At 47.1% G+C, this 11,627-nt stretch overlaps 1 protein-coding gene across 1 annotated transcript in view; it reads right to left on the bottom strand.

The window, feature by feature from the left end:
* The window catches only part of ELANE (elastase, neutrophil expressed), an 11,110-nt gene extending 7,822 nt beyond the window's left edge, over window positions 1-3,288 (bottom strand). The window contains exons 1-2 of the mRNA XM_042782778.1: window positions 3,276-3,288; window positions 2,253-2,273 (exon numbers count right to left, since the gene is read on the bottom strand). Of these exons, the coding sequence (XP_042638712.1) occupies window positions 2,253-2,273; window positions 3,276-3,288 (34 nt within the window). The remainder of the gene's footprint in view (window positions 1-2,252; window positions 2,274-3,275) is intronic.
* Between the last annotated feature and the right edge of the window lie 8,339 nt (window positions 3,289-11,627).

The following is an 11,627-nucleotide window of genomic DNA, read 5'->3' on the forward strand; positions in this document are numbered from 1 at the left end:
ACAAGCAGCTGAGTAGCTGCCTTTGGGATGTGGTCTGCTTCCTGTATATAAGGAGAAGCCTTGGGCATGGTCTCTAGCCTATGGCACACTTGGACCCTGCATGGAGCCGTGTCGTTGCTCAGCAGCCTGCCATGCTCTGCTGACCTTGGGACTCACAATGGACTTAAGTGAATGGCCTGCCGTGTAGTTTGGTAACATTGGGACTGTGCCTTTTTATTTGTCAACCTTGGGGCTTCTCAGCCTCAGCAGCCAGCAGCTGTCTGAGTGAAGAAACGCCTCTAGCTCCAGTGGGCCTGGGACAGGAGGCAGAGCTGGACCCCAAGGTTGAGGGGCTTTCACCCAGCACTTAGAGCCTGGCATTTTATTCTGACAATTTGGAGGCTTTGAGTCCAAGCTCAAACTCCTGTTTGTTTAAGCCATCCCGTGTATGGTATATTTCTTGTCAGAGCAGCACTAGGTAACCAGAACAGGCGGAGACAGCTGGCTACTCACCCAGGCTGGGCCTGAGGTGGTCGGAACATGACTATGTTAGGGAAAGGAAGCTGGTGTGTGTATGTGGGTCTAAATGCTGTTTTGGGGTGAAACAGCTTGAGTCCAGAAATTTTCTTTAAAATACCTGGTGAGAGAGGGACTGAAAAAAAAAGCCACAGAAAAAAAAAAGCCAAACCCACTGCCTGGAATCAATTTGGACCCACAGCGCCCCTAGAGGATAGAGTGGAACTGCCCCACAGGGTCTCCAAGGCTGTCAATCTTCACAGAAGCAAAGCCCAAACCAAACCCCCTGCTATGGAGGAAATTCTGACCCGCAGTGCCCCTAGAGGACAGAGTGGAACTGCACCACAGGGTTTCCAAGGCTGTTACCTTTATAGAAGCCTACCCCCTCATCTGGGAGCTCTGGTAGCGTAGTGCTTAAGGCACTTGACTGCTAACCAGAAGCCTGGTGGTTCAAACCCACCAGCCACTCTTCGAAAGGAAGGTTGGGTGATCTACTTCCATAGTGATACCACCTGGGAAACCCAAGGAGGGGTCACTTTGAGTTGGGTCTGACTTGACAGCACATAACAGCAAAACAACTAGCTCATTTTTCTCCTGCTGGATGTCTGGTGGGTTCAATCTGCCCGCATTTTGGATGGCAGGTGAATGCTTTAACTATTACTAGAGGTGTTTATTGGCTTCCTGCTGTATATCTGGATCACTGGATTCTGGGTGGGCCCCCTGGAATAGGGTCTGGGCAGGTCACCCACACCTCTTTGTGGAGTGAGAGGGACCCTGGGGTGGTACCAAGCCTGCCCATGGCTCTGCTGCCTTCCAGATGGGGAGACTGAGGCAGGCCAGTGAGGAGGGGGGATTTGAGCACAGCTGGCCAGCCACCCTCCTCATACTGCCTCTGGTCTTTCTGCTCTGGGGCAGTCACGCCCCTCAGGGAAGTCCCTCTGCAGCTGGACAGTGGTGCCTAGTGCAGGGGTCGAGGCAGGTATGTGCTGTGGTAGGGACAAATGTGCATAGGAAGGTGACCATGGTGACAGCTCCTGTAGGACCCAGGGTGTTGGCATATGGGCGCCCCGGTGGCCTCAGCCGATGGCCAGGCACCGTGTACTGTGTGGTAATGGCTGCTGTTGTTGGGGTAGCTGAGGCTGGAGGAGACCCTATCCCCAGGTCCTTGTGCCCACCCAGCTCTCACAACAGCAAGGCCTCAAACCCACAAGTCGTCCCTCCACTAGCCTTTGCACAGGACCCTCGCTCACCTGGGCTTATGCTGGTTCCCCTTCAGTCTCTTCTTCAGGGACCACCTCCTCCTGGGAGGCTTCCTGGATTGACCCTCCCACCTTGGTCTCAGTGCCTGGGCCTCCTGCTTGCAGCCTTCCTCACCATTTCATTCATTCATTCATAAAGCACTTATGGAGTACCAACTGTGTGCATTGTTCTGCACTCTGGGATCCAGTCAGTGGACAGAAACCTCTGCCCCTGTGCTGAGCTTGCAGGGCTGGGAAGGGCCCCAAGGGCCAGGCAGGGGTGGGATGGAGGAGGCCATGAGGGGAGGGGAGGGGGCACAGCTGGGGCAAAGGCAGCGTCAAGGGACAATCTCTCTGTGAGATCATTGTTTGAATGGCTCCTCCCCCCACAGCCCCACGGAGTAGGCTGTGTCCTAGGCCCACGCAGGCCTGGTATGCAGTAGGTGCACCATGTACACTGAATGAGTGAAGGGATGAATGAAGGAGGGTCCTGTGGGCCCTATTGGCTCTGCCTCCAGCCCCCCACCACCACTGAAGATACTTCAAAAATGGTGATGGTAGTATATTGATGGGGAACTTGTAGAAATGCAAGCTGGATTCAGAAGAGGATGTGGAACGAGGGATATCATTGGTGATGTCAGATGGATCTTGGCTAGAAGCAAAGAATATCAGAAAGATGTTTACTTGTGTTTTATTGACTTTGCAAAGGCATTCAACTGTGTGGATCATAGCAAATTATGGATAACATTGAAAAGAATGGGAATTCCAGAACACTTAATTGTGCTCATGAGGAACCTGTACACAGACCAGGATGTTGTCGTTCAAACAAAACAAGGGGATACTCCATGGTTTAAAATCAAGTAGGGAGTGTGTCATGGTTGTATCCTTTCACCATACTTATTCAATCTGTATGCTGAGCAAATAATCCAAGAAGCTGGACTATATGGAGAAGAACACAGCATCAGGATTGGAGGAAGAATCATTAACAACCTGCGACATGCAGATGACACAACTTTGCTTGCTGAAAATAAAGATGACTTGAAGCACTTACTGATGAAGATTAAAGACCACAGTCTGCAGTATGGATTACATCTCAACATAAACAAAACAAAAATTCTCACAACTGGACCAATAAGCAACATCATGATAAATGGAGAAAAGATTGAGGTTGCCAAAGATTTTATATTATTCGGTTCTGCAATCGATACCCATGGAAGCAGCAGTCAGGACATCAGATGACCTATTGCATTGGGCAAATCTGCTGCAAAAGATCTATTTAAAGAGCTGAAGGGTAAAGATATCTCTTTGAAGACTAAAGTGCATCCACCCCAAGCCATCGTATTTTCAATGGCCTCATATGCATGTGAGAGCTAGACAACGAATAAGGAAGACTGAAGAAGAGTTGATGCTTTTGAGTTGTGGTATTGGCAAAGAAGGAATACTGAAAGTACCATGGCCTGCCCAAAGAATGAACAAATCTGTCCTGGAATAAGTACAGCCGGAATGCTCCTTAGAAGCAAGAATGGCCAGACTTCATCTCACCTACTTCGGTCATGCTGCCTGGGACCATGTCCTGGAGAAGGGTGTCATGCTCAGTAAAGTGGAGGGTCAGTGGAAAAGCAGAGGCCCTCAATAAGATGGACTGACACAGTGGCTGCAACAATGGGCTCGCAGGACTGGGCAGTGTTTCATTCTGTTGTACATGGGGTCGCTATGAGTCGGGGCTGACTTTACAGCACCTGACAACTACAACAGCAGCTGCGTACCTGAGGACCCTGATGGACACGAGGGCTGGATTTGCTGAGAAAGGACCCACCCCCATCGGCAGCATGAACCGCCCCTAGATCCAGGCCCTGGATTCGGACTGGCAGCCTCCTGAACTGTGAGAACATGCCCATCCCTGCAAGCCCCCACGTGGGGCGCTTCTGCTACAGCAGTGCTGGGACACTCAGACAGGCAGGGCCCCATGCAGTGTTAGCAGCAGAGAAACACCCCAACCACTGTGTTAGGCCAAACACGTGCAGAGCACAATTAAGTGTCCACAATTTGTTATGATCCATACAGTTGAATGCTTTTGCACAGTCAATAAAACACAGGGAAACATCTTTCTGGTATTCTTTGCTTTGAGCCAAGATCCACCTGACATCAGCAATGATATCCCTCATTCCATGTCCTCTTCTGAATCTAGCTTGTATTTCTGGATGTTCACTGTCAATACACTGCTGCAACCACTTTTGAATTATCTTCAGTAAGATTTTACCTGCATGCAATATCAGTGATATTGTTCAATAATTTCCACATTCTGTGGGATCACCTTTCTTTGGAATGGGTACAAATATGAATCTCTTCCAGTCAGCTGGCCAGGAAGCTGCCTTCCAGATCTCTTGGCATAGCTGAGTGAGTGCCTCCAGTGTGGCATCTGTTTGTTGAAACATCTCAATTGGGTATTCTGTCAATTTCTGGAACCTTGTTTTCTGCCACTTCCTTCAGTGCAGCTTTGACTTCTTCCTTCAGTACCATTGGTTCTTGACCAATTCTTTTTGGTACAGGGATCCTGTGTATTCCTTCCATTTTCTTTTGATGTTTCCTGTATCATTCTATATTTTGCCCATAGAATCTTTTAATATTGCAACTCGAGACTGGAATTTTTTCTTCAGTTCTTTCAGCTTGAGAAATGCCGAGCATGTTCTTCTCTCTCTCTCTCTCTCTTTTTTTTTTGCACATTTCATTGTAATAACTGACTTTGTCTTCTTGGGCTGCTCTTTGAAATCTTATATTTGAAACCTGTTATCTTGTCATTTTTCTTCCATTTGCTTTAGCTACTCTTAGCTCAAGGGCAAGTTTCAGAGTCTCTTCTGACATCCATTTTGGTCTTGTCTTCCTTTCCTGTCTTTTTAATGACCTATTGCTTTCTTCATGGATGATGTTCTTGATGTCATCCCACAATTCCTCTGGTTTTTGGTCATTGGTGTTCAATGCATCAAATCTATTCTTCAGATGGTCTCTAAATTCAGGAGGGATATATTCAAGGTCATATTTTGGCACTCATAGACTTGTTTTAATTGTCTCTGATTTCAACTTTAACTTGCATATGAGCAGTTGATGGTCTGTTTCACAATCAGCTCCTGGCTTTGTAGTGGCTGAAGATATTGAGCTTTTCCACATCGTCTCTTGCCACAGATGTAGTCATTCTGATTCCTGTGTACCTGTGGTGAAGTCCACATGTATAGTTGCCATTTGTCTTGTTGAAAACAGGTATTTGCAATGAAAAAGTTGTTGGTCTTGCAAAATTCTATCATGCGATCTCCAGTGTTATTTCTATCTCCAAGGCCAAATTTTCCAACTACTGGTGATTCTTCTTTGTTTCCACCTTTTGCATTCCAATCACCAGTGATAATCAGCACATCTTGATTGCATGTTCAGTCAATTTCAGACTTCTGAAGTCGGTAAAATTCTTCAAATTTCCTCATGTTTGGCTTTGGTGGTTGGTGCATAAATTTGAATAATAGTAGTATTAACTGGCGTTCCTTGTAGGTGTATAGATAATCCTATCACTGACAGCATTGTACTTCAGAAGAGATCTTGAAACATTCTTTGTGCTAATGAATGCCACATCATTCCTCTTCAACTTGTCATTCCCAGTGTGGTAGTTTTGGCAGAAGCATTGCATGCAGGGAAGGCAAAATCATATCCATTCTATTCCAGTAAGAACAAAACACCATCCTTTCTATGATGGAAGTGGTCCAGTATAATCAACTTGCCACTAGGTTGCTGGCAGATGACCCTAAGGAATGGTTCCATATCGTGGACTCAGTGTTGGTCTCTGCTGCTCTGACAGATATCTAAAATGTGGAAACAAGAGTGGAGTGCATCCTTGATCTGAGATCACAGTGGAGAGACCCCAGCAGCAGCAAAGCTGAGAGACTGACATGAGTGACCCTGGCAGCAGCAGAGCCAAGAGACCAGCATGATAAGCAGCAGTAGCAGAGCCAAGGGACCTGGCATGAGACAGCGACAGCCTTATTAGCCCATAGAGGAGAAAGCTGGATGCCATTGTGTAGGCGGCTTCCTCATGGAGTGGGTTGCCTTTGAGCACTAATTGGTAGAAGAGACCAGCATGAGATGGAGTAGCAGGTTGGCCAGCCCATGGAGCAAGAAATCTAAGTGTCCTTTGGGCAGGAAGATTTGTGGTGGTGTAGGTTGCCCTCGGGCATTAATTGGCAGAAGCAGAGAGACCAAGGAAACTGGAAGCAGAGCTGCCTCAGCCTCAAGGGTAGGACTGTGCCCTTTTGGGGTGGAACTAACACAGCCCCATAGGTTTCAAAGAACCAGACCTTCACCAACTTGGTTCTGGGGTGTGGAGTTGCTTTTTCATGTGAGCCAGTGGGATGGAGCCATAGCTGGTGTCCAAGAGTGAGGGGGAGGGCTGCCATGCCCAAGAGGTAGAGGAACAGGGCCCACCAGGCCAAGGGGGTGAGGTCGCCACTCAGGAACTAAGGGACTGGAGTCACCCAGTGAAGCTCTGTACAGGTGCCAAGTTGACAAGGGGTGGCATTGTGGTGGTTGAGTTTGTGTGTCAACTTGGCTGGGCCTGGTTGAGTGGCTGGGCAGCTGGATGTAGTATTCCCCATGGTGAGCTTGGTGACCAACTCCACGGTGGATCTATTGAAGCAGAAGAATAGCTGCCTTAGGGATGTGGGCTGCTTCCCATATGTAGGAAGCAACTTTGAGAAAGGTCTCCAGCTTACGGCACCTTGCACCCTGCATGTAGCTGAGTCATTGTTCAGCAGCCTGCCATGCTCTGCCAATCTTGGGACTTTTAATGGCCTGCTGTGTGGTTTGGTAATATCGGGACTGTGCCTTTTCACTTGTCGACCTTGGGTTTGTCAGCCTCAGTAGCCAGCAGCTGGCTGACTGAATAGATGACTCTAGCTTCAGTGGGTTGGAAGCAAGAGGCAGAGCTGAAGCCCAAGGTCAAGGGGCTTTCACCCAGCCTGGCACTTTGAACTTGGGCTTCTAGCCTCCCAAACTGTAAGAGAATAAACTCCTGTTTGTTCAAGCATCCCATCTGTGGTATTTTCTGTTAGAGCAGCATGAGGTAACCAAAACACCCAGCATAGTAGATCATATGGTTGTCTGATTCAAAATGGTCAAAACTGGTCCATTTCAGCTCACTAATGCCTCAGATACCAATGTTCATGCATTCCCTTTCATTTTTGACAGCTTCCAGTTTTCCTAGATTCATACTTCATTCCATGTTCCACTTATTAATGGATGTTTGCGGCTGTTTCTTCTCATTTTGAGTCACACCACATCAGCAAACGGAAGTCCCAAAAGCTCTCCTTAATCCGTGCCATTAAGGTCAGTTCTATTATGATGATGCAGCTCTTTCTCAGTGGTATTTTGAGTGCCTTCTGACCTGAGGGGCTCATCTTCTGACATTGTATCTGACAACATTTCAGGGCTATTCATAAAGTTGCCCAGTAATATATCAGCAGTGTTGCACTGCTATTCATAAGGTTTTTCCTGTCCAATTCTTTGAGAAATGGATGGCCTCTTCCTCCTTCCAAGTCTGTCTCAGTCTAGAAGCTCCACTGAAACCTGTGCACCATGGGCAGCTCTGCTGGCGTTTGAAACACCAGTGGCACAGGCTCCAGCCTCACAGCAACACACAAGCCACCACAGTACCACAAACTGACAGACAACTTTGTCTCCCTTAGTTGTTCCAAAACTACTCTGCCCACTTCCTGGCCTTCCCTACCTGTTCTGACCATCTGTCCTGACTTCCTGCTTCCTGACTGGGTGGGAGCACTAAAGAAATGCTACTGATGGGATGAAAAAAATGTAAAAGACAATAGAAGGTTTTAACTGCACATATCAAAAAATGAATGAACCATAATGCGTTCATTAACAAAGCCTCAAGAATATGTCCTTCCAGAAAATCCACCCATGCTAATACTAATAAGGGATAATGTTCCCTATGTGAACCCACAATGCCCACATTGCATCCTGACTCCGTGGAGGAATTCAGGGCCAAGGTTTGCAGCCTGGCCAGGCCTGGTTGCTTCTCCTGCTCTCAGATAAGTGAACCCCTTCATCTGTGACATTCTCCGGAAGAAGAGGCCTGGGAGCTGAGGGAAGACGCCTGGCTGTGCTCGGGAGGCTGGAGCCTGTTCTGCCTGCAGTGCAAGTGCCCTTGGGGTGGAGCGTCGCCCTGAGCCTGGGGGGCGCCCAACCCTGTCACTCCCTGCTGCTCAGCACTGTCTCCTCCCCGTCCTTCTCCATGTCAGGTCCCAGTGTGGTGCAGGGAGAACTCTCCAGTCCAGGCAGCAGGGGACCCAGGGCGACCATCTTGCCCACCTGTAAATCCCAAGGAAGGCGTCAACTGCTCTGACTGGTGTGTGGGCCCGACGTTACTCATCAGCTTCCAGACTGCCCAGCACCCTGCTCCCACTCCTGTCCTCTTCCTGAAGTGGCTTCTCGGGTTAGAGACCACGTTCCCTTGGACTTCCAGAAGACGGAGTCTGAGCATGGTGAGTTCTGTGAAGGACTGGGTTCTTCTCCCCATGAGTGGGTGGGACTGGACGTGAATTGTTAGGGGACTAGTTGTGTGCTGTGGGACTGAGGTTCCTCAATGACAAAAAAAAGGCTGAGGAGGCCAACGGATTGAGCTCTGGGGGCATCCTAAGGCCCTGCTCCATGGTCACTGGGCCCTTCCTCTGTACATTTGTTGCTTTTCAAAATTTGGATGTCTGGGGTCACCTTCCTCATGTGACTCTTAGAACTGGTCCCATGGAGCATTACCATACTCATCCTGGGTCTTGATGCTCTGTGTTAAATGACAGAGTGTCCTGGCCAGAGCCTGACAACAGACCAGCTCTGGTTGTGGAGGTTGAGACCTGGACCTCCAGGGCCATCCTTGCCCCATCTCTCTTACCATTTTTCTTGACTTCCCCCAGACACTGGAGCATTTTCTGTGGAGTTCTAAGACTACAGCTCCCTGTCTCATACTGTGTTATGGATTAGAAAAGAAGGGAGAATGTTTGTAGGTGAAGGCCCTGGCTCTTTATGGGGTCCTGGGTGGTGTTGGTGCTCTCCTGACATCAGCAAAGATGCAAAGCTGGGGACAGTGTATTCTGTGTCCAGTTGGCTCCTGTGTGGGGTCTCCAGACCCATCCCTTCCCCACCTCCCAGTGGTGAATGCTTTCACCTTCGAGTGCGTGGGAAGCATCAGCCCCCGGTCTAGGTTCTTGTGTCCCACCTGGGCCTAGAGCTGGTGTTTAATCCCTGTGACTTTTGCCTGCTTTCCCACCTTGAATGAGAATCTAAAATAAGTGTCACAGGCTCTTTTGCTCTGCTGATGGGTGCACTCCACTTTGCCAGCTAGCTTCCTACTCAGCTGCTCGGATTTCTCACTCTGTGGGGCAGGGAGCTTGCTGCTCTGTCTCATGCCTGTCTCATTCTGTTGGTTCCGCTGCCACCTTTCTCTGACATCTCTCTGCTGTCATCTCAGAGCAGGGATCTGAGGTCCAAGGACGCACTCCACTCCAGGCTGTTCTCTACCAAACTAGCAAATAGTGTGGAGCACTGGTCCTGTTCACTTGGATATATCAAAAAATGAAGCAAAAAAAACAAACCAAAACAAAACAAAAAACAAGTGGGTGAATCACACCAACATACAACCACCAATTAAACACAAATACAATGACAACACAATGTCTCAGAGAAGACTGACCATCCTAGTTCACATGAAGAAGCAACATAAAGTAGTATAAACAAGGGGCCAGAATACGGAACTAGAAAACCTCCCTGAGGAAGAAGTGGCAATGGAACTACCTGATAAGGAATTCAAAAGAATTATATGTAGGTACCTTCAATGGATGGAGAGACAGATCAAGGAAAACACTGGCAAAATCAAGGAAAACAGACAAAACTCTAGAATTTAAGAAAACAATGTAAGAACTGAAATAAACAAAAATAAATAACTAAAAATGAGAAATTAGAAAACATACAAAAACAACAAATAGAAATCCAGAAGATTAATACTAAGATTTCAGAAATACATAATACATTGATAGGGCAAAGGAATAGAACTGAATCCGTGGAAGACAGAATTAGTGTCATTGAAGACAAATCTCTCAAGACTAGTTTGTTAGATGAACAATCCGAAAAAAGAACAACAAAAAGAAAGCCTAAATTTTACGTGGTATACCATCAATAGGAATAACTCATGTGTGATTAGAATTCCAGAATGTTGTTGTTATGTGCTGTCAAGTCAGCTCCGATGCATAGAGACCCTTTGTACAACAGAATGAAACACTGTGCAGTCCTGAGCCAGCCTCACAATCCTTGCTACACTTGAGCTCATTGTTGCAGCTACTGTATCAATCCATCTCATGGAGGGTCTTCCCCTTTTTCACTGACCCTCCACTTTACCCAGAATGGTATCCTTCTTCAGGGATTGAGCCCTTCTGGCAACATGACCAAAGTGGGTGAGATGAAGCCTGACCATTCTTGCTTCTAAGGAGCATTCCGGCTGCACTTCTTCCAGGACAGAGTTGTTCATTCTTCTGGTAGGCCATAGTACGTTCAGTATTCTTCACCATAATAACTTACTTTGTCTGCTCAAGCTCAAGCTGCCCCTTGAAATCTTCTGTTCAGCTCTTTCATCTTCTCATTTTTCACATTTGCTTTAACTATTCTCCATTCAAGAACAAATTTCAGAGTCTCTTCTGACATCCATTTTGGCCTTTTCTTCCTTTCTTGTCTTACTTTCTTCATGTATGATGTTCTTGATGTCATCCCACTACTCATCTGGTCTTTGATCACTGGTGTTAAATGCATCAAATCTAATCTTCAAATGGTCTCTAAATTCAGGTGGGATATATAATGAAGGTTATATTTTGGCTCTTGTGGACTTGTTTTAATTGTCTTGAGCTTCAGCTTGAAATTGCATATGAGCAGTTGATGATCTGTTTCACTCAGTTCCTGGCCTTGTTATTTATTTATTTTTATTTTAAGAGCGTGTTTTACATTCAACGTAATGCGTACATTTAGTTTAATTCCCCATTCACCATGTCCAACCCTAACTCAGTCTCCTCCCCTCCCTACCCTGCAACCTCCCCCTGTGCCCCTCATATTTATGCACTCCTGTTTGTCCTGCATTTCCTCAGTTTGAATGTTGGTCCTCTGGTGTCCCATGGTCTATTGCTCTAAGGGATGTATTACCATAGATTATGTGGGTGTGGCATCCTGGGTTGAGTGGTCTGCATGTACATCTTGGTAACTATTGGGCTGAGAGCCCACCCCTGGGGGCGAGTTTTATTCCAGGGGCAGAATGTATTCCAGGGCCATAGTATTGGGAGTCTCACCAGATTTCATCTGACCAGTAATTCTGGTCATTATTGAGTGTTTGGATTTCGTTCCATGTTTTCCCTCCCATTCTGTCCAGGATCTCCAGATTTGATCCTTTCCTGAGTAGTTGGCATTGGTAGCTGGGTACCATCCAGTTCTTCTGGTCTCAAGGGCTATCATGTCCTAGGGCTGATTGCTTCTAAATGTCATTTTTTTTGGTGTGTGTGTGTGTTCTTCTTTGCTTCTGATGCTAGGAGACTGTTAGCTGCATCTTAGATGGCTGCTTGAAAGTTTTTAAGACCCCAGTCACTACTCATCAATGTAGGATGTGGAGCAGCACTTTTACGTATTTTGTTGTGCCAGTTGAGTCTGGTGTCCCCCAGTACCATGGTCCTGAGACAGGAGATCTATTGGATCTCTCTCCCATAGTGTCTGGATGTCTGTGAGGGATTACTCTGTGTCTGTCTTTGTGTTAGATTGGGTTCTCTAGAGAAACACAAAAACCAGCAAAGTGTATGTGTGTATATATATATATATATA

The sequence above is a fragment of the Orycteropus afer genome, unplaced genomic scaffold, assembly GCF_000298275.1.
Source record: "Orycteropus afer afer isolate SDZICR_OR568_19922 unplaced genomic scaffold, OryAfe1.0 scaffold00466, whole genome shotgun sequence".
Taxonomy (NCBI): Eukaryota; Metazoa; Chordata; class Mammalia; order Tubulidentata; family Orycteropodidae; genus Orycteropus; species Orycteropus afer.